This window comes from Sander vitreus, chromosome 10, assembly GCF_031162955.1.
Source record: "Sander vitreus isolate 19-12246 chromosome 10, sanVit1, whole genome shotgun sequence".
Lineage (NCBI taxonomy): Eukaryota > Metazoa > Chordata > Actinopteri > Perciformes > Percidae > Sander > Sander vitreus.
Genome location: NC_135864.1, coordinates 33,971,774 through 33,996,068, shown reverse-complemented (window position 1 = coordinate 33,996,068; position 24,295 = coordinate 33,971,774). Strand labels below are relative to the sequence as shown.

Below are 24,295 nucleotides of genomic sequence, written 5' to 3'. Positions count from 1 at the left end.
TCCTGACGCTTTCGCTCTATAGTATAGTTGAATGCAGATCTACACACATATATATATATATATATATATATATATCCTTTATGCTGCAAGGTAATGATGTTGATGATGATTTCTTCTTGTTATTCCCTTTTTTTCCATTTTTATTTGATTTTGATTCAGCATATACTGATCAAGGCCTTTCTTGTACATCCTGTATTACGTTTCGATGTGCGCTGAAACTCCGTAATAAGCCTGTAACAATTATTACATAATTGTTACAGGCTTTTTTTTAAAACTCTGTCTGACTCTATATTTTTGTAATAATTTTTATGATAATAAAGAAGCGTTGTTTACTTCATAGGCTGTGTATCCGTGTTATTACTATATCTGGGACACATAATGGTGATATAACCAAAAAATTAGGGCTGTCAGAATAACAAGAATAATAAGATAATAAGAAAAAATAACGCATTAAAAAAATAGTTTTATCGTATCGTTTATAGTAATTCGTTCTAGCACCATTGGACTGTAAAATGAAGGAGGGAGACGAGAATGTTCTGCCTGGATCATTAATTAGAACATTTACTTGTAAAAATCTTCTTCCTGCCAACCCTGGCTACCGAAATCTGGTTCCACTGATATGTCTGCTCTTCTCTCTGATGCTCTGAAACACAAACACCCTAGTTAACACTATACTCAACAGCAGCTAACGTTAGCCTACCGCTAGCTAGTTAACACTATACTCGACAGCAGCTAACGTTAGCCTACCGCTAGCTAGTTAACACTATACTCAACAGCAGCTAACGTTAGCCTACCGCTAGCTAGTTAACACTATACTCGACAGCAGCTAACGTTAGCCTACCGCTAGCTAGTTAACACTATACTCGACAGCAGCTAACGTTAGCCTACCGCTAGCTAGTTAACACTATACTCGACAGCAGCTAACGTTAGCCTACCACTAGCTAGTAGCTGGATTAAACAGGGTTAAATGCTGACAGCTAACCCTAAACGGTGTAAAGTGTGACTGTGTTTTACTGTAGAGGATTCAACACCGGGATGTAACAATCTGCAGCTGCTGTTGTCGGAAAAACACAGACGGTGCGTTCAATGAAACTGGTAATGTACAGCCTCGTGGTGCATTTGAAGTTATTGTAAATGTCCTTTTCCCATCTGGTGGTTGTTTTTGTCGTTCAACAGCAATTTACTAGTGAAATAAGTTATTGTTATTGTTATACATTATTATTAAATCATTTAATTTTGACCATATGGCCTTAGCAATAAACAAGCCGTTCTTTAATGTCACCAACTGTTGTTTAGTACCCTTTTTTTTTTCTTTTCTTTTTTTACTTTCTTAAAAAGTATCAGTTCAGGCACCGTTAATTATGTATGCGATTCATTTCTATTAATTAATCACAGAGTATGTCATTAATTAAATTACATTTTTTAATCGATTGACAGCCCTACAAAAAATGTATGCTGGAATTCATTCAAAACTTTAGTTTGTTTAAAAAAGTAATGAATAAATAAATAAATATTTCTTAATTTGACTGAAAGAGACAATTATGTTGTTAATCGCAATTATTTTGGAGACAGTTAATTGTACAACAACATTTTTGAATTGTTACAGCTCTACTCCGTAACACATTACTTCTTTTCACTTCTTGTTTCACTTCTCTCTCCTTCTTACACTCTGCATTAAGCGAATCATTCTACATCATGCTGCTTTCACCCTGTAGCAAACTTTAATCGAGATATACAACACATTCAACTGATCTGTCATCACCTGCCAGACAAACATACATGTTAGCATGTACACAATGAACAGATGCAGATGTTTGCAAAGCCCAAGGACGCTGCTCCAGGGTCAAAACACACATTAAACTCAAGAAGGACAACAGCATCATAACCAAGAGGACTGCAGTGATCTGATTAAATTGCCCCCGCATCTGTCATAGTATCATGTAAGAAACATGCAATTGGTTTTCTATTTGTGGAGTAACTGAGATAGATTTTCATGTCTGCTTCAACCCGTTGCACCAATCCATCTTTCTTTGAGTACACGTAGATTGTTATGGCATCGGGGTGTCTGCCGCTGACGGTGATAAGGAGTGATTGGATTTTGCATATGTAATCACTGGTTATGGCATGTTAATCGTACAGAGTGGTGGCCTGTGGGATGTAACATTAGATATGTGTGGCAAGCACACGCACATATGCACACACGTTGAGTACACACACACACACAGACACACACACACACACACACACACACACACACTTTAATGTTGTGTAACTGCTCCAACGTAGTGTTTGTTTAGACTAGAAGATGTGTTTGTGGCCCAATTATTGTCATTGTAGTTGGATGGGATGATTTGCATAAAGCATAATTTTAACTGTGATTGTGGATTAGACACTTCTCTAGCGAGCAGTTCAGTTCAGGATGATTTGCTCACTGATATTAAAGGAAGAACCCATGTGCTCTACTCTCTCAGGCCTCCTGGAGTTCTCTCCCGTCCTCCTACGATACTTCATCTCAGGTATGGGTTTATCACTAGAGTTAGATTCTGTGCATATACAATAGTGGTGTAGTGTAAATTACCAACACATTGTAAAAGTCCCTAGTGCCACGTATAGTAAAGAAGCTTCCTTTTTTGTGATCCTTTTATGATAAGTGGGAGGAAAAGACAAAGAAGCAAAGAAGACGAGGAATGGTAATATTCCCTGATGTGTTGGGTGCCTTCGGCAAGCTGTAGCCTACAAGCTGAATCCACCTGTAGAGTTATTGGCCCGCCTTTGCTCTCCAGTCCAGTCCATATGTTTGTCTGAGTAGAAGTATAGAGCCTGTCACCACTTTCCCTGGCTTAGTTTCCTTTCAGGCCCTCCCTCTCTCCAATTCTTTTCAGCACAACTCTCAAGTTTCATCGAGGCTGTGAAGAGGGGCCGTGAAGATCCACCAGACGATTTTCATCTGTTTAATTCCTCTTTCTCTGATTGCGTCCGTACGCCTGATGAGTCACAGTTAACCCAGTCACACAGCTGTGTGATTCCCAGCGCATTGATTCATACAGTGTGCCACCACAATGCTGTCCTCTCTTCACTCGCCTCTTCCTTTCTCCCTCCCTCACAAACTGCTAATGAAGTGAATCACAACTGTTTTTCCCCCGATCCCTTTACCCCAACAGCTGATGGTGAGCGATTGCATCCACAATACTCTTTTAATTAGTATAGAGAATAAATTGGTTGAGCATGCCTTTTTCCTTAATTGCTTTTTCCTCAGCTTGGATTTAATTGGGCCGCAGCACTGTTTATTGATCTCCTTTGATGTGCTTTAATTTGGATAATTTTATATATTTATTTTGGAAGTGACGAGTCGGTTTGTCTTGAGGGGGCGAGTGTTAGGCGGCTGGGCCGGTACTGCAGCAGACTGCAGCATATTCAGGGAGCCTGTGGTCCAACGTGTGATGGCAACTAGGTGGGGAGATGATCGAAACCAGAAGGCAGCAAAGGAGCTTCACTACAGTCTGAAAGGCCTCGAGTGAATAGCTCTTTGATCTCCCATCAACACCTCATGAATGCCAATGCAGAGCAGTAAAGCAAGGGAGGCAGGCCTTCTAAGCCAGCTTTGACAGGCCTGCAGGCCAGTACATATTCCTTCCAGCAGCTAGTTTGTACTTTGTGCCTGATTCATGCTGCGTCATCTCTCCCCCTCCTGCCTGCCACAACAAAGACCAATTTTCTGCCTCCGCCTCCGTAGTTTCATAATTAGTGTGCTTCTCTGCGTGTGATTGTGGGTTTGTTTGCTAGATATGCGTGTGTGTTTGCTTGTGGGAGCATTTGTTTGCGTGAATGTTGTTCATTTGCTGCTTTTACTTATATTACTCCCCACACTCCACCTATGTAACTCCACTTTCTCCCTCGCAGGGGGTAACTTCACCCTGGCTGAGCTGGGAGTATGCGAGCCGACTCCCCCTCCGCACCCCGCTGCCGTTCCCTACTGTCCCGACCTGGGCCTCCTCCAGAGGGGGTACTCCCTCAGCGCCGGCTCTGATGCTGACTCGGACCCCGAGGGGCCGCTGTCTCCAGAGCGAGCCATCCAGCTGTGGGCCGGACGAGGGAGGGTAAAGTCCCGGCGCAGCTCAGGAGTGTCCAGTCGCGAGAACTCTGCCCTCACCCTCACCGACTCGGAGAATGACAACAAGTCTGACGACGAGTCAGGTAGGACAAAGGACTCTTGAAAGATGTGTATAGCAAAATACAGGCCCATTGATTTGAAAAAAAAGTGAGGAAGGGGGTGAGTAAGACTTGAGTGCAAAAGAAATCGGGGAGGACGCGTCAGACTGATATAGTAGGATAGTCAATGTTTAAATTGGGCCCCGAGCGAGAAAGTATATCTTACGCAAGTTTGTCTATTGTTGAAATCTTTAGAGCACCTCTCAAACAGACAGCCATTATATGAATTGCGTGTGAGTCTGTTTCTGATCTGAAGAACAGTGGTTGGACCCCTGACCCCCACCCCCCACGTGATGAGTCTCCATCCTCTGGCAACTTTGTTTACTGCCAACTTCCCCATTTCCTTGTTAATCCTGACGCCGTCGTAAACCTGCGCTGCAGCTTCGCCGAGGTGTCAATGGAGGTTAATGAAAAGTGGATGGAAGGAAAAGCAACAGTCTAATTAATTGATTTCTCGGCGGAAAAACGTATCCGCTGTGGATCAACCTCTGTTGGACTGGGGGCCTCCGAATCAGAAACAACTCCTGTCGACTGATCAAACTACTCAACACCTATTAAACACATCAAGAAACACCTTCCCTGAGACGCGCCTCCCATCCCACTCCCCGATAATTGCTTTGTGGTTAATTACCAAGCTAATCTAGCAGCCGCAGATATCAGCCGCCGCTCTCACTCTCTCTGTCTCAGGGCCAGGAGAACGCCATTGAGCGCTCCGTCGCCCGCATTTCCAGACCTTGTAAAATTAGCTTCTTAATCCTATATTGTGATAATAGTTTGGCTGCAGTATGAGATCAAAAGTTGTTGTTGTGGGTTTTTTTTCAGAGACGTTATCCAGTGATATTTCATCATGGATATTGTTGTGCTCCTGCAGGGTTGTATGGTCATTCATATTTTGATTATGTAGAACGTGTCAAATCAAAGTCAATACAATTGAATGCAAGACTTCCAAAGTTTGCCTTCTATATTAAAGCGTCCGGGGGAACCACTGACTCGTACCTTTCGGCTCGTCTCATGGTTTCACAGAACAGAGATGTAGATCAGGCGTCTGCATTGCTGTCTTTGCCAGCATGAAGATATCAGAGGCAGTGTGGCAGCCTGATAAAAGCACCAGCTATGCACATGTGTCTGATCAAGTCAATTCGTTAGTTATTTAGTTGCTCTGAAAGAGGAAATATCACCCTTCGCTCCTCCAAACAGAACATCTGATACTGAAGGCACGTCACACCTCAAAGCACCCAGAGGAATGATTTCTCTTCCACTAGACCTAACCAGCCTGTGTGCCCCCGAGCAGTGCGGCTGCTGAATTTGCAAATGTGTGCGTCTGTCATTGTCTTTCTACTGTATATGCTGTATGAGCATGAGTATGAGTATGAGCCTAAACCCTGCATGTGTGTGCAGGAGTGTGAAACCGGAGCAACAGGAGTGTCAAAACAGCAGGAAGAGGATCTGAGGATCTAATAATAGAGATTGACAGAGGCAGACAGAGAAACAACATCATAAACACATGCTAACAAATCAAAAAGACGGTGACGTGCTAAAACACCAAACAACACGCGGCACCACTCTCATCTCGCCACATCTCTAACAAGCTTCAGAAGTCTCACCTCCGCTTGCTTCTCCTCCTCCTACTCCTCTTCATCTACCTCCTCTCCTGCCTTTCGTCTTCATCTTTCAAGCTTCTTCTTCTGTCTTCTCTTGGCTCATGCTGCGCCTCTCACCATCTCTCGTTATGCTCCTGTCAGTACAACTTGCCAGCGTGACTGACAGGTGTCGGTGTAAGGGTCTAGGGTTCCCCTCCAGGGCAGTACATGTGGATGAATGTGTGCGCGTGCCCTATTGCAGATTTCACTACCAAAATAGAAAGCCCAGAGAAATGGTGACAGATATCACAAACCTCAGGGAAAGTGCTATTTGTGTTTGCGAGCATGTGTGCATGCTAGTTTTTATGTCAGCAGGGCAACTGGCTGCAGAGTAATTGCTGGATAAATTCACAGCCCATTTCTTTTAACTTCTTTGCTCAATTTCTGTTTAAAAATAACAATGAATAAAATACAAATTAACTCGAAGCTATAAGCTACAAATAAGTGAGACTTTCCTCTCATTTTTCAGGTTGCCTAACTACGTGTACTATTTTTAAATGTTTGATTCTAGAGGAGATGAAAAGTCTGAAAAAAAACAAAACCTGAGTCGATAACAAATTAAAGGGTGTGATTCTTCCGATAGATAACAGTCGTCAGTCAAGTTGCCTGGTGCCTTTGCTAGACTCAACACAATTAGCACCACATTTACACTTATTCGCTTCACCTGTTCAACTGCTCGTTAACTCAAACATCTAATCAGCCAATCACGTGGCAGCAACTCAATGCATTTAGGCATGTAGACATGGTCATGCTGTTCAAACAGAATGGGGAAGAAAGGTGATTTTTAAGTCAAAGGCAAATCCAACGCCGTATTAGCAAGGTTTAAATAAAGTGAGCGTAACCTTACTGAAAACATCTTACACAACTGGTGTAGAGAACATTGAATACTGCTGTATGTTTTTGTTGAAATATTTAAATAAAGACTGGCATTAGAACAAGCTTTCTGCATATTCTGCTGAATTAGGCTTTTGTGATACTTACACAGTTTTAACAAACATCAAACATTTACAGACACAAGCTCTTCCAAATACATGCACTGAGCCTGAGCAACAGGCTAAAATCAATGTTATGATATCAATAAGATTTTCTCTTCCAATATCAGTTTTGATGTATATTTCACAATTAGGCAAATGTATGCAAGACTAACCCTAACCCTTTGTTGATTTCTGAATTGGAATGTATTGATATTTCGTAACTCACCATCTTTGTGCAGTTGTCATGGAGATGGTTCAATTGTCACATGACACAATATTAGAACTTCAGTCATGTTATTTTGATGGTTATTATAATAAGCTGAGATGAATCATTACTTTGGACAAGTGGGGATTGTAAATCAATGATGATACAATATGAACATATTAACACAGTACATGTATGATTCCAGTGAAAGTAGATAAACAATAATATGCACACACATGCATGCAAACACACAGATTGACTTTGAAAGACTGTAAATACTTTAAAGAAAGCACCCAGAGAACAGCAGATATACAGTGGCACCTGACGGTAGTGTGCATGTGAACACGCTACTCATTCACAATGTGCTGTGGTTCACCTGTGTAGCAGTTTCCTCTGCAGACCTCTGGCACCTGCTAAATCAGCTTCTAAACTAAAAACTCTGATTATTTTTTTCATTTGTTTTTTTTTCATTTACTGCTAAATTCCAATTACCGGCAAGTATGTAAAGCCTGTTAAATTAGTTGTCTAAATGCAACTTAGAGATTTCAAAGTTTCCCTACATCCAGCTTTATTGTCAAGTATTGAATAAAGACACTTTGTTTTTATTGCCCCTTCCAGACACTATTAAAATAAAGAGACTGGAAACGTTGGCTTGGCAGAGCCAATACAAGTTCCGTTTGCATAAGCAACACAGTGAGATAAACAAATATGGGCATAGAGAGCGGGCGGCAATGGGAGATTTCATTTTGGCAAAGTGGAGGAAGAGATTTACTGTCACACTGTGCACTGCCTCGTAAAACGTCCGTCTGGAAACACAGGCAGGAGAATAGGAGCGCTTGTAAATTCCCACAGCAGTGCCTGATGACTGCATCCAAACTGCATTGATCAGGAGGGAGAATGATTAAAACATGCATTAGATGAAATAAGGCTTTGACATTGATTTAAACCTAAAGCCTGACTTTATGGCCACAATCTATAGTCTAGTGCTCTACACATGCTTTGTGTGTGTGTGTGTGTGTGTGTGTGTGTGTGTGTGTGTGTGTGTGTGTCCCTCTAATTAAAGCGCAGCCTGTTAAGGAAACAAGCAGAATCTAATTCAACTTCAACATTGTTTTCCGTCAATAAATCTTGGCTTTACTCATACGGCCGACTTTATGAACACAGACAACCACTGGCCGCTCCCTCCATAGTCGAGGCCCCGCCCAATCACACATGCATGCTGATTAGCTGCTTTTAGGCGATATCCCTCTCCTCCCTCCTTCTCTGGCTCAATCTCTCCATTTGGTCGACAGGATAATAAATCATGGGGTAGTATTGTGACGTATGTGACAGGATGTATTAATCTCATAATTAGAGAATGAAAAGGTGGCGCTAAATTTAGTCTGGCCTTTCTGTCTAGCCCTGCCCCCATGTCCGTGCAATTGCCTGGTTTCCCTCAAAGGTTTTTTTTTTAACTCTTAGAAGCTGTTTTATATTGCTTAAACTTTATGTTAATTCTCTTTTTTGACAAAGCAGAATAACTTTCAAAATGCCCCTTAAAACATCTGCAGTCAAAAGTTTTTTTGTTGTTTTTTTTGGGAGCTGGAGCTGTAATTATGCTTTATAAAAGCTGTGTTGGGCAAAGTGATTCCTGATTAACTAATCAAATCTGCTAGCACAGGTGGCAGAGTGCCTGCACCCGCGCTGTCGTCTTTATTCTTTTTTAATGTACCACACGAATCCCACCATAAATCAAACCAAATCAACCACGTTCAAGTCGGCTGATGTGTTGTTACTTTCGGGAATATTTCAAGCGCTCAAAGGATTGTCTTGCAATCAAGGTAAATTAAGATAATGTTTAATCATGATCATTTTGAATTTTGAATAAAAAGTGCTCTATACTTTGGGATACATATTGTAATTATATGTCAAACAGTGCTTGTAAGAGCATTTTCTTTCCACCTCAGCACTCTCAGCACCAGTAACTCGGTCCATGCAGTTCCTGTCTATCAAATTCAAGCAACACTTATAGAGTTGGACTGCTGGGGTCCCCTAAGAGCGCTGCTGTCCCCTCAGGGTCTCTGTTAATGTGTGTGAGTAAGAAACTGAGAGTGAGAGCTTGTGTGTGCGTGTGCGTGTGTGTTAGAAGGGTTGGGGGCATTAGCCTCTGATTGAGTTTTCAGAGAGCAACGTGGGGTGCGAAAGGCTCGACAATGGTCTAACAGAATTAGTCGCTTGTGATGAATGGTGTGTGAGAGCAGCACTGACAGCTCGCTTTTACAAACACGCCTGCGTGCGTGCATGCGTGCGTGTGTGCGTGCATGTGTGCGTGCGTGCGTGCGTGTACGCCTCCATACTTTACCCACTGGTTCAAGGACTTTTTGTCCATGCAGTGAGAGATATACATGCTGGAATGAGCAAAGTAGTGGTGGTGGACACACAAACTTACACACACACACACACACACACACACACACACACACACACGTGGCATGTATCTGTCTTTGGGTTAAGCACAGGGTTTGAAAAATGCCCCACAGTTAGGATCAATAGATTGATCTTTTCAACATATCGAACGCATCGCTTATACATGTTCACGCACAAACACTGCAATGAATAAAAACATAAACATCCCTCATCTCTGACTCTATAAAGATGTTGTTGGACCAGATATTGAAGTGAAGACATACACAAAGACAGACATGTACAGGAAGGCAGGTACACACACGCACACACACAGAGAGCAGTGTTTAATAAAAGCCCTGGGATATTGATCACAGTAGATGGATTCTAACTCGCATTAAAAGAAGGGAGCTTGGAGTGATAAAGATAAGAAGGAAACCTTTTTTGTAAGTTTATTTGATTAGGACAATGCACATTAATCAACATTTCTGTAAATGCACCAGTGTTAGCCAGTCAGCTAGTTTTCACCTGTAGTCCTACTTACCTAGCATGCACGTCTGTATGGTGGGAAGAAACCAGAGCACCCAGAGGAAACCCACAGAGAACATGCAAACTCCACACAAAGAGGCCTGGAACGACCTGGATTCAAACCCAGAACCTTCTTGCTGTGAGGCAGACGTGCTAACCACCGAGCCACTGTGCTGCCCGACATATGTAAACGATGAATAAATAGAAAGGGAGAAATGAAGGAGGGATTTTCCCATGAATCTGACAAATGACGACATTGAAAAAATGTTATTGTGTGTTCTTGGTGTGAGGAGGAAGCATCCCCCACCCATACTAACAGTACTATTATCAGGTAAAGGAGAGGCACAGAAGCAGTGGAATATCATTGGCGTCGGATTTGTAACCTGCTGATGACTATGCTGCCGCCCTAATAGGGAATTTAGTTAGCTGTAATGGCCTCTCATGCCATCTTCAAACCTGCCAGAGAAAGAGAGGGGAAAGAGAGAGAGAGAGAGGGAGAGAATGAGAACTGAGAGCAAATTGAGAATTTTCCAGCCAATTATGAGTGATCTTATTTTCCTCTGCATGCTGCTGAAACTACTTTTATAGTTTAATGGGCAGTGCTCTGCTTCCTAATGAAAGATGGAGGTATCAGATTGAGATTAGAAAGAAAAAAAGTAGATAATGGGAGGGCACTCACTTTATTTTTGTTTATTTTGAACCATATCTACTATGTATAAGTTTTACTTGTATTTATGATTTTCTTGCCCAGTTTAGTTTTGACTCTCAAACTCATGCTTTCTTTCTTGATTCGTCATAACCCTTTTTTTGTTTGTTTCTTTTCTCCTGCTTTTTCTTTCTTTCCTCAATTCCCTCTCCTCTAGCTTACCTAGATGATGGGGAGGATGAGGATCCATTTGGGGACTATGTAATCAGTAAGTCACGTCTGACTGTAGCCTCTCTTAGATTACTCGGCCCACCTTGTATGTGATTGTGTTTGATGTGCTTCTCTTTGCTGTATTTGTCTGTGTGTGACTATAAGTTTATGTTTTTTTCATGAAAGAGGCTGTTGCACAATGCAATAGTTTCTAACTGGGCTCCAGCTGAGATTACAACATTATCCCCAGGTCGATTCAAAGGCTTGCTCTTTTGCAAAGTATGATGTAATTGTGATTACTGTAATTGTTGTAATGAAACATTACATTTTCTGCAGTCCATTGTTAAAAGTTGTCATGATGTTGGCGTAACGTAGGAAGGAAAGAACAGTCAAATAATTGCATTACTCTCGTGTTTCATCTAATATAAGCCAGCCATTGTTCTTCTTCACATGCCTCATCTATATTTACGAGCTCCTTCCATTATGATCTCCTGTTCATTAGCACACGTCCAACTGGTTAATCTCTTTGCACTTGATCAGAGAAAATTTCCCAGAGGGTGCATTTTTTTCTTCTCCTCTCTCCTCCACTACCGGAAACTCAGCTGCATTTACTCGTGTCTCTGAGATTGTTTGTCTCTATGAGCGTGAATTAGTGTTAATGTTTGTGTTGTTGGCTGTGGAGTTTTCATTTGTTTTCATTAGTAGAATCAGAGGAGGGAGAGAGAGTAGAGTGTGTAGCAGAGAAGATGAGAAGATTCATGCCATGTGGTTTGCGTAATAGCATTTGTTCTACACATTATGTGTTAGACGTAATACTTAAGGTCACAACCTTGAAGTGAATAGAAAAGAAGTAAGACATGCATACACGCATGGCAGCAAAGAGCTGAGGAGAGGAAGGAGAAGGTTCTCTGGGATCATGTAAAGGTTAATCTTCTTGGAGCACTTTTGTATAAAAAGAAAGAGGTGAATTCAAGTGATACAAGGCACAGGAACACACATTCACAGGAGGTGAACTCACACACACACATACATATACACAGATAAATATGCAGCTTAAAAACTGCTTCATATGTGTTCTAAACTACAAATGAACAGTGTATGAACAATGAAACTTGATGCCTGACACTTTTGAGAGAAATTGCTGTTAATATAAATTTGAGACTTTGTTCTCCTGGTGAAATTAGAATGAGGCAGAGTTATCACAGCAGATATTTACTGATATTAATTTCCCTCTATGCCTTATTTTATTACTTTCTGTCTGTGGAAACACGTCAGAATATACTATTTGCTGTGCACAGTTGCCTTGGTTTCAGGTGAGTAAATATTCACGACTTCCTTGGAAATGAAAATCTTGAAATATATTGTATTTTCCATACAGCATATATACAGTATACAGTATATGGGAAGGACAACATCCCAACACTTACTATATTCTCATGCATTTCCTTCAATATATAAAATCATTTTAGAGAAAGCCTTTGCTGGACACTCGATTCTGAAAAATGGTTTTACTTAAGATGTGTCAAAGACGACGGTTCATCACTAATACTGATGTAGAAGATACAGTGATATCAATTTCCAAAGCTGTAAATTTAGAAACTCTCATCCTCCGACCACCACCACTTCTGCAATTATTAAAGCAGTATTTCATTTTTGGTACATTTGAACTTTTTAGCTCTTCAGCAGCATTTAATTTCCACCAAGAGCTACCCTGGCTGACACCACAGGCTTTCCACATTTATTTCTATGCGTTATTCCCAAATTAACATAAGGAATACTAAGTTATTGTAAGAAGTGAGGTCCAGCATACACAATGAAAAACCCTTATTTTTGGAATTCAAAATTAGGAACAAATGTATACTTTTTCATCTAAAGCTAATTAACCAACTAACCTTAATCATGTTTCTCAAAATGACAGCATTTACCAAAGTGTGTGATGTGATGTGATGCAACAATTACTGAGCTAGCAGCCAGGTTATACATTCAAACAGAAGTCCAAGATACTTGTCACCTGTCCAAAGAATGATTTACAACCCACCAGTGACTGTATAGGACATCAGGCTACACCGTCATCATTCTTCTGAACTGGCAGATAGGCAATAGTGTTGGTGCTTGCTATACATAGGTGCATTACTGCTACAGCAACTGTCCCTTACCTATTCATATACTGGTTCCACCAACAAACATATACATGTTTTTGGGGAGCCCTCTAGCTCTCCCAGGAGCCCCATGTAGGCTGAGTCCTTGGCACAGCGCAGGTTCAATTCCAACCCTTTGCTGTGTATCATCCCCTCCCTCCCCCCTCCCCTTTCCTGTCTATCAGTAAAGTAAAAATCCAAAAGCAATCTGAAGAATTCTTTTACTTGTACGTTTGCTTCTAGTTTGTTAGACTCATAAGGTGGTTAACATCTCTTTGTGAAATGGCTTTTGTTAAAGTGATGGTAACCTTTGTGTAGCCACACATGGCTCTAATGATAGCAGTGTTGGTCCGTTGGTCAGTCCACCACTTTGTGCCAGACTGAACTATCTCAACAACTATCAATGAATTGCCTCACGGCAAAGTTGGTACAGATATCCATAGGGCCCAGACAGTCAATGACCCAATGACTTTGGTGATCCCCTGACTTTTCCTTTAGTGTCACTATGAGGCTAACAACTATTGGATGGGTTGCCATGAGAGTTTGCTCCAGATCTATGTCCTCCTCAGGATGAATGTAATAATGTTGGTGATCTTCTGACTTTTCCTTCCCGACATTCCCACTTTGTGTTTAGTGCTAATTACTGGAGCACATGTTAACACTGTAACACGCTAAACCTAAATAGTGGCCATGGTAACAGTTAACTGTTAAACATCTGAATTATCATTGTGAGCATGTTAGCATGCGGATGTTTGCATTTGGCTCAAAGCACTGTGCCTAAGTACATCACTGTTTAAACATGGTGGTACCAGTTACCCAGTGATACAAAATAGATGCAAGAACATTTTCTCAGTGAGTATTCGAATCCTTTGGTTGGAAATATAGCAGAAAGCTGGCAGCTTGTCAGACATGAAATGAAGAGCAACACAATATGTTAAACCAACCAAACCAAACCAAATCAACATAGTATTCAAAAAAGATGTATAGTGTATTTTTGGTACTTTATTCTGCTCTCAGACATCACTGTACCATGTAACTGTTATGTTTTTGTGTAACAGTTTAATAATACACTGAGAGCACTCTGAGAGGAAGCATCAGCAATACATAATAGACTAGAAGAATTAAGCATTGTGAACAAAAAACACAGTAGATACACTGATGTCATTATGTATAGATGCCGTAGGGCCCCTTGAGCTGTAATGGACAACCTTATTCATCTTTAGATATACTGTCTGGAGAGGAGGATGTGCGTTTTGTAATTCTGTATGGCTTTTGTTCACTATTCTTTCATTTAAAGTATCAAACTTATATCACATGTTTAGTAGTATTTAAAATCCAGTAAGGAAGTTGAGAATTTATACTGTGAGTTGATTAAATACGTTCATATTAATTAACCTGTGAGTATTACCCTCTACACCCCTGCTGAGTCTTTGGCATGTCCATCATTAAAAACTCAAACTGCCAAAAAAAATTTCAATTGATGGCATGAGGCAGCCATTAATAATATTTCGCTGAATTTGTGTGTGATACAGCCAGATTGAACTGCTGGGACAAGCAGATACCAGTTGTAAGAGTGATGGCGTCAAACAGTGCAGTGAAAAGTGATTTATCTAGCTTTGAAGCTTTTTAAGGGGGGAACGTACAGTTCAAGTGGTTAATGTAAGGTCTAAATGTCTCACAGCAAACATTTCAGCTGGAGATTTATTGGATCGGACTGATCAGCCGTGGTGGAAAGATGCTGAGGTATGTGGAGACATAAAGTTTGCAATCCATGTTTTGCATGACAACAAAGCACAGTACGACAGAGGTAACAGTCTGGAGACTGCTGACGGATCACAAACTGAATTTATTGTTTGGAAGTTAGCAGCCATACTGTCCCGGAGAAAAATCCTGCGGGACAAGTAGTAAAAAAAAAAAAAAAGTACCAGCAGTAGAGGGCAATTTTTATGAGAGCAAATCAGAGTGAATAGCAGAGGGAAGCTGTGGGAGACCAGATATCATTCAGATGTTGTTTTGTGTAATTTCTTTTGAAAGAACGGTTCCAGCAGCTGTCACTTTATTGTTCCAGCATACAAATAAAAAAGAAATGAGAATCAGTATCATCTTTAACAGACTGGAATCAACAGTGTAGTTAATAAACCTTCATGGTCCCTTTTTCACATATTTTAAAAATAGAACCCATCCAGCACATGTTCATCAAAAAACCTCTGCTACCCTTTGCTGGCCTGTTAGCTTTTTCACTGTCTCGACATCAACATGTAACAGCTGTGCTTCGCCTTTGCCGCTTCCTCCTCCAGCAGAGTGATTATGACAGGCTGATTGGTGTTTTGTTTTCTTGGGGATGAGAAGATCAATGCGGGGCTGATAGTGAGGGCTGGGCCGGGAGCGGAGAGGAAGGATGAGAGAAAATGGGGCAGAGGCCTTGTCGCTTTCGAGTAGGAAACAGGGATCAAGAGATTTTAGGGAAGAAATGGATGGGGTTAAAAGCAGATGATAGAAAGAGGATGGCGATGGGAATTTGGGGGAGATTTTAGAGGATTTCAGGAGAGGATGGAAAGTGATGGATAAAGAAAGAGGATAGCTGTGGAGGAGGAGCGATTGAGAGGAAGATCCAGCTTTAACAATACAGTAGAAGAGATGGCTGAGGATTAACATTCTGTGACTGTCTGCGAGCACTGGGATAATCTGTGGTGTCCTGCAGAGCGCTGTGGGGAGCCCCCCACTGCAATGGGGGTTGAGGCCTACCGCCAAGCCTGTCACTGTATGTGTAAGAGTGTGTGCATGTGTGTGTGCTGCTCATGTGTGACTCTCAGTCTAGGTGTGGCAGGTGGAATGATGTGCTGATTCCAGCCCCCCACCATGCTTAGCAGCTTGATAGATATGCCCCACGGGTGGCAAGAGGCGAGCGTGGCACCGGTGTTTTTTCTTCAGTGTCACGATGGCCCTTAGTCCAGAGCTAGTTTCACTCATCACTTTTCCTCTATAATTTAAAAGGGGAACAAAATCTGCAATCCAGCATAATAAGTGCACACGTTTTCCTTCCATGTGCAGTGAGGAGGAGTCCGTGGATAGCTCCTTGCAGAGTTTTAATCCGTATTGATTTGTGCTTCATGCTGTCTCATCGAATGGAGCACAGCACCGCGGGGAAACACACAGCATGGCGAGGCATGCCGTGGCATTACCTTGCAAGTCTCTGCTGGCCAGTGTTTGTTAATGTGTAAAACAGAAAAGTTACAGTTTAATAGCAAAGTGCACCATTTTCACTAAGAGCCAGGTCTACATAAGCAAATATAGCACACGTGCACTCACCTACCGTATAAAATGCCATTGTTAGGTTGTGATAAAAGGTTTACTCCTGCTATTAAAGCCCTGTTCCCATATACACTCTTAAAGTAGCATGCTCTCTCTTGCCTTGCATGAGCCTGAAGCTTAGGTTAAGCATTAAGTAACTAATGTATGTAATTAACTTTGATTGGACACTTATTTTCTCCCTTTAACACTATACTGGAGCACAACAAAGTAGTCATTTATTAATTGTTAACACATTCTTTTTCTTCTTTAAGATCTGCTAACTTAGAATTAGATCATCCTGAACTGGGAAGCCGTTGACTGCGACAGTCAGCTTTTCCCACATTGTGTTTGAAGTGCTGAAACAAAGTGGAGTTGGAGAAGGACACCACCTGTACATCCGCTGTGATTGGTTGTCACTCGCCTATGTCATATACAGTTGAGGAAATATATTTTAAATACAGCTAGGCTAAAGACATTCAACTCCACATATTTTGTGTATCTACTTTATTTCCAAAAGAGATCATTTCAAAATTATAGTCAAGAAAGACATTTATTTCATTTATAAAAGCAAAAAAAACACAAAACATTTTTTTATTGTGGAACACTAAGCATTCCAGGTTCAAGTGAACCAATTAAAAGTGTATTTAAATATTTGACCCACTGAAAATCTGTTCTTGTTTTGCTATTATTTTTAAATGATCTCTTATGGAAATAAAGTACATACCCTTTTTAGTTTACACAAGAAATGTATGGTAACGTGAGATACGTTGAGTTGTGAAAAATTTAGTTTTAATGTATTTAGACAAGGTGTTTTTAAATATATGGCCTCAACTGTACATTTGCATGAAGTTGAAAGTTGGGAATTGCAAGAGTAAAACTTTGAAGAGGAAGGTTGAGATATCTAATTTTACTCACCAGTAGGTCAAATGTTAACTCTGGATCCTACACTTCTATTAATGCATTTCAGTAGCATCTTTCATTAGACCCCTTCCTACCTAGTTTATGTCTTTCAAACTCCACCAGGTCATAATGTAGGCTTTCTATTTAAAAATAAGTGTCCGAGCCCAAGTCAGGACATCATCAGGGTTATTTTCTCAAGCTTTTGAAATCTTCTTCCAGAGCCACAAAAAACATCATACAACTGTTCTTCTTAATGTGTAAAACTGGTGGAGGTTGCCTTTATTTTGTATCTCAGAGGAAGAAAGAAACTGTAATATGTACTCTATATAACATTTTCAATTTCCCACCAGCATTGATCTATCAAACCTCCTAGCTTACCATTGGCCAGTGTTTAAAGTGTGTATGAGATGTAGACCACCTCATGTTATGTATGTATTGCTTGCAACAGTGTGTATTCAGTCACTGCATAGATACCCAGCGAAGACACAGACCCTGATTAAAACCACACTGTTCAGCAGAAACAAAAGCGGCAGCACTGATGTCAATATTTCTGTTAAAACCCTTTCTTCTCCACTCAATACTTGCTTTAATAGGTTGGCTTTGTTTTGCGAGGAGTCAAATGGGAGGAAAGAGAATAGATGAACAAATCTATATTAGAGTCTCTAACCTCTGATTGTGCAAGTCCTCTTGTTTTGCCACTTAATACTCGGAGCTAGCTAATCATCAGACAAGTATCTGACTTTATCCTCTCTATCTCTATCTAGACAGCCTGACTTTCTCAGCTGGTCCCAAATCTCCCTTTCTCAACCATTTCCACAGCTAAGCCAAGTATCAGTTGTGCAGGCAGTGGAGCTCAAGCCCAGGAGAAATACAGTATGACTTTTAGGATATTTATCAGCTGTTTTTGTTTTGGCATTTTCCTGCTGTCTTGACTTTACAAATAGGCACGTGAGAAGTGTTTTAGTCTGTCTTCACTCCTCTCTCTCCAAGATGTCGCACGAAAAGCTTAGTTCACTTTATGCAATAGCATACCTGCCCCCACCAGACCACAATCAATAGTACACCCCGGTCACCTTTATACCTAATCAATCGGTCAGCGTAGACCACCCCGGCCTCTGTTCCCAGTGGTCCTTTTGCAAAGTCATAACTATTTTAGGGCAGACAGCAGCAAGTCACTGTAATCAATAAGAATGCATACAGTGCATAGATTCCTGAGATCAGTTTCAGGGCCAGTCGAGGCATTTTTAATAGATTTGTTTAAACTAAAGACAATTGGTGGCATACTCCATTCAGGCCACCAGGCGAAAATGCACCATTACGGTCTGTTGAAACATTCTAACCCATGGCTTTATGCACAGAATTACAAGTGGGTGTACTATCAAGTGACACAATCACATAAATAGGAATCAGTTTCAAGTAAAAGCTTTTGATTTATTATTTTTTTTAAAGGTGGCTTTCTATCTATTTCAGCAACATTTTGCAGGCTTAGCACAACACGAAAGTGCTGCTGTTGGTTGAACATGCTGGGGATAAAGAGAGGCAGTCCAAATCCTGTTCAAACCTTCCTGCCACAACCCTTCCACACTGACACTCCTCTATTCAGAGATATTTTATAAAAGACTTCAGGTTATACAAAATGTTAGGCCAGGTTTTGGCTAAGACCATGCAGTTGTATTTACGTAAAAAAAATACCTGAAAGAAACTCAGTCTTACTTTCCTTCACCTTAAAACCAAAGTTAACTTTATAGCACAAAGTGTTCCTCCAGTGCTAGAGTCAGGACTGTGCATAGAACTTAGCTGCTGCTCAACCGGGTTTGACTGATATGGGGTTTCGGCATTATTTTTAACTGATATTAATTATCTTTTAAATGTTACAATATCCAATCCATTAAATTAATAAATGACTAATTAAAATTAGAACTTTGTTGCCCAGTGCTCCACTTATTGTCAAGGTGGGAAAAGCCTTTGAAACCTGATGTACTTTGAAATCATGCTGCTCTAAAAACAAATTAACATAAAAAATAAGCTGGACATTAAACACATCAGTCTAATTCTAAGTGATCAGTTTTGATGATACTGACACCTTCTGTCCTTTTTGGATGTGTGGGGGCAAACTATCTTCTTATCTGAAGCCGACAACGGGACAATATTTTTTATTTTATGTTGGCAATGCAAGCTGAAGCAACGTAGCAGATGACGTTGAGAAGTTGCAGTGAGGAATATTTTAGAAGCATCATTTGCAGTGCAGAGAGGTAGTGGCCCACACTAACTTAGTGCTGAGGCGGGAAACATGGCTAAAAGAGCTCTACAGCGAACAGATGTGCTGGGCGAGCCGTCAGTCAGTGGAAGCTAACAGAAGCTAGCTGGCGTAAGCTGACAGCTGACCAACGCTACCAAATGATCATGGTTTTAACGCCTGATGCGAAGTGTAGGCCTATAGGAGTAAACATGAAAACCCTGAACAAGCAGCGTCGTTCTGCTCCGTCTTTCTGCTGTAGTTCACGTAGTAGTTTTACACTATGAAGGTTAAACTCTGCAATTAATCCATGGTTCACATGTATGTATGAACTGTGGTGGTCCGTAACACTGTAGGCTACATTCAACATCAGTGATTAAGTAGCCTAAGTCAAGCCTACATTTTTCAACTTGGGAGCAAAACATGCTCCTTGGGGAAAAAAGTGACCATAAAGCCCTGTTCATGTTAATTAAACAACTGGACCTTAGGGTCACGTGTAGTTGTATCCTGCCCATGTCCCAGATGTGAAAGCCCCCTTACTGGACTACTGAATATAATAATATTCCATTATATTTTGTATTTTGAATTGTTACCTGCCACCAGAATTTTGTGATTTCCTTGCAATAAATATTGACATTTTGACCATAAATTGGTGCCTAAAAATGTATCAGAATTAGGGCTTTGACTCTGAACTTTGTTATTCAAATATAATTTGAATATTTAAAAAAAGAATGATATTCAAACGAATATTAGGCAGCCCTTAATATTTGAATTTTAAACCTGTTATGGGCATTATTTTTTGTAAATGTGTTTACTTGTAAACCTTGTTTTCAATTCAGATTCCGAGGCTTTTTCACGCATTTCAAAATGTAACTACACGTCCCAGCCACGCACGTCGCTCGGCCGCGGCTTGGTAGCGCATTTCCCCCGACTCATTTCCTGGTTCTCCTTCTCCATAAACAACGTAAAATCAAGGAGAGGGTTAACTTCTCCTGCTCCAGATTTCCCACCGTGGTCAGAAAACACAGGGGAGTCACTATGACTCTAGAGTCGCTACTCACTCTGAAGCTACCAGTAATCACCGTCACTCTCTCACAACACACACTCGGTGCTGTCGCAGCGTCATGGGTGCGCCGTATATTTTCCTGCTTTTTTGTCCTTTGCCAATCACACCTATGTATATTGCCTCTCTGTTTCTATCCAAAGACAAAGGGAGACATGACATTTCTAAGTGTAACACTAGGGACAAAAACAGACGGGGAAATTCTTACAGCATGTCTTTATCTATTCAGTGTAATCCAATGTTCAGTCTCAAGTCCTTTTGTATCTTGTCACAATATTGATTTACCTTTGACTCTAGGCCCCCTCTCCTTCTTTCATCTATTGAGCCTTTCGGGGGTGAACAGCCTTGTGAATTTCTGTTCTGCTATACAAAATGTTAGGCCACGTTTTGGCTAAGACCATGCAGTTGTATTAGGTAAAAAATACCTGAAAGCAACTCAATCTTACTTTCCTTTACCTTAAAACCAAAGTTAACTTTATAGCACAAAGTGTTCCTCCAGTACTAGAGTCAGGACTGTGCATCAAATTTAGCTGCTGCTCAACCTCTGAAGTGGTAGACTGCTATATTGCCTCTCTGTTTCTATCCAAAGACAAAGGGAGACATGACACTGCTAAGTATAACACAGGACAAAAAACACAAATTCTTACAGCATCAGAATCAGCTTTATATGCCAGGTATGAGGACACATACGAGGAATTTTGCTTTGGATTATACATTGTTCACAATGTGCTTACTCATACAAAACAAACAACAAAAACAAAAAATATATACACACTATAAACAGAAACAATATAGATAGGTTGAGGCAGTAGTGCAATGAAGAGTGCAAATGTGCAGGAGTAAATTATTTTTATGATAAATTATTATTATTTTAATTATGGAGCAAAGTGCAAAGGATGCTGGAAGTGTTATGTTATTATATAAGTATTATATTACAATATGAACAGCTCTGACATAGAGAACGATGAATGCATATTAAGCATGTCTTTATCTATTCAATTTCCTCATTACAGTTTTTTACTATCACTTTGGCACTAATTTCAGAACCTTGACGTCATTTTTCAAAACTCTAGATACAAAACTCACAACCAATGATCAAAATACACTTTTTTCAAAGCTCTAACACTTTTTTCAGTTGCTTGGATACAATACACATAAACCAAAGATCATTTGTTCATTTGACAAAGATTACCTGTTCAATATGACACAACTTAATATGAAAGTACCACTATTTCAAAAAGCAATTCACACATTACATTTCAGATGATTGTCTATTCATTTCATTACAGTTATCTAACTATCAATCGATACTAGGGCTGCAACTAACGATTATTTTCATAGTCGATTAATCTTAATCTTTCTCGATTAATCGATTAGTTGTTTGATCTATAAAAATGTCAAAACATGGTGAAAAATGTGGATCAGTGTTTCCCAAAGCCTAAGATGACGTCCTCAAATGTTTTGTTTTGTCCAAAAATATTCAGTTACATAATATACTGTCACAAAGGAGAGAAGAAACAGAAGATATTCACATTTAACAAGCTGGAATCCGAGAAATCTTTTTTTTTTTTTTTACAAAAGAATGACTCAAACGATTAATCGATTATCAAAATAGTTGGTGATTAATTTAATAGTTGACAACTAATCGATCAATCGATTCATCATTGCACCTCTAATCGATACAACTACTCAAAATGATAAGTAACTGTTGCATTACTCTTAATGCATAGTTGTATGGAAACAGACAAACAATATTCCATGTTTAGATCATGAAAGTTTCAAGATTCATTGTCACCAGTTAGTGTGGAGCATGAACCAATTAGACTACATTATCTATGGATGTAATATTTCATCATCATTCTTTACTGTAATGTACTACTGTTTACCAGACACTGTTTCTATGGTCCCATGTACTACCTTTCAGACTATTTACAGTATTGACAGTACTGCACTGTATGTAGGCAGGCCCTTGGAATTGCATGTCCAATTCTGCCAACTCGTTACTGATGATTGAGATATATACTTTATATATATATATATATATATATGTATATATCTATATATATATATACATACTATATACTTATATATACTCGTACCACATTGTTCGCCATGCCCGAAGGTTTTTTACAAGATGTTTGGCTAATTGCAATATAGATGAGAACCTGCGGCCAAACCCACAAGACAGAGTTGATGAATGTGTAGAAGTACAGTAATCACTTCTTTGTTTTGCTTTTTACAGTACAAGCAAGTTGAGGAACACTGCATTTGATGTTTTACAGTACTACTGTCTTTTCTTTTCTATTTTGTAGCTAATTATTTTGCTTTGATTCAAATGAACCTGAACCTCTGAAATGTTGTGATCATACTGTATTGTTTTTCATCAATACATTTCAGGTTTTGTTCAATGATTCCACTGTGTCTGTAGTATTATCTCTACTACTGCAGTACTTTTACAGGGAAGTCTTTACATCTAGTACCATAATGAAACATGTATCACTATTGTGTACTACAATATTTAATGATTGTATGAACGATGACCCAGTGAAACTATGGGTAGCTTGTGTGTGGGTGATCTAAAGTAACGTTTCAATGGTATTTCACAATACATGTTTTTGAACCAATGATTGTGCAAGTGTAAGAGTTATTTAAAGATATGAATGCACAATGCAATGTTTTGAACATTGGACATCCTGTGTTACAAGTGATGATCGTTTTGAGTTTTGTGTCTAGAGTTTTGAAAAATGACGTCAAGGTTCTGAAATTAGTAGCAAAGTGATAGTAAAAAACTGAAATGTAGCCGATCTGAGGGGTTCAGATCACTCCAGTAGCAGCACTTATTTGTCTGCTGCCACAGGACGTTTCCAGCGCCTGGCTACTGTTTGCTTTTTAACCATATTCTATTCCGGGGTTTTTTTCTTCCAAAAGAACTCCCATCCCCTCGGTCTTCAACTGTTCACACACTCTGTGTGTGTGTGTGTGTGTGTGTGTGTGTGTGTGTGTGTGTGTGTGTGTGTGTGTGTGTGGGGGGGGGGGGGGGGGTATGTGTGTGTGTGTGTGTGTGTGTGTGTGTGTGTGTGTGTGTGTGTGTGTGTGTGTTCCTGTGATCTGTGAGGAGGCAGAAAAGCTATATCTGGCCCTATCAGAGTGAAAATGTCAAGAAGCGTGCAAACGAAAGATCTGTGTGTCTTTACTCAGTAGATTCACCTGATCTTTTAGCCTTTTGCTCTGCCGATATCTCTGTAGGTTTTTTGTGTGCGCACACACACCTCAATCACTGTTTTTGTTTTGTTCGTTGGTGCCTAGATTTGTGGAGGCCTGCGTGTGATCCAAAGACAAGTGTTTGACTTTTTGAACAGATTCTATTCCTGCCTTTCTTCACCATTATCTCTTTCATTGCTTTTGTTCTCCCGGTCTTTTGGTTCTTCACACTTCTCACTGGATCTTTCTCCACCTACTAAAATCCATCATGAAAGCATCCCATGGCCTAGTATAGGAGGCAGCGTCTCTCATTTGATGTCTTTAGTTCCTTTTCTCTTTTCTGTTTTTTTTTCTTCTGCTTATTTATTATACTAGGACAAAGTTGCAGTTACAGATAAAAACAGGAGAAACTTGACTGTAACATCAGCCATACCTGAACACACTTTGGAGTATTCTGGCACACACATTGTTACACACAACCTATAAGCACACAAACACGGACACACACACACACACACACACACAGAAATGTTTGCATACGCACACAGAACCACACATACTGTACATCAGCTAACAATTAGCCATAAGTGTGCTTGACTCTGTATGTTAAGGACCCATTCAAAGATTGGTGGTGTGGGATGAGACGTATGGAAAGTGAGTGAGATTACGCAC

At 40.2% G+C, this 24,295-nt stretch overlaps 1 protein-coding gene across 2 annotated transcripts in view; it reads left to right on the top strand.

Moving 5' to 3' along the window:
• The window catches only part of tenm2a (teneurin transmembrane protein 2a), a 179,992-nt gene that overhangs the window by 28,510 nt on the left and 127,187 nt on the right, over nucleotides 1–24,295 (top strand). The window contains exons 2-6 of one of the 2 annotated variants that reach the window (XM_078261257.1): nucleotides 2,472–2,516; nucleotides 3,901–4,194; nucleotides 10,802–10,845; nucleotides 11,477–11,524; nucleotides 18,425–18,447. In XM_078261257.1, coding sequence (XP_078117383.1) covers nucleotides 2,472–2,516; nucleotides 3,901–4,194; nucleotides 10,802–10,845; nucleotides 11,477–11,524; nucleotides 18,425–18,447 — 454 coding nt within the window. The remainder of the gene's footprint in view (nucleotides 1–2,471; nucleotides 2,517–3,900; nucleotides 4,195–10,801; nucleotides 10,846–11,476; nucleotides 11,525–18,424; nucleotides 18,448–24,295) is intronic. The other variant, XM_078261258.1, reaches the window with a different exon arrangement.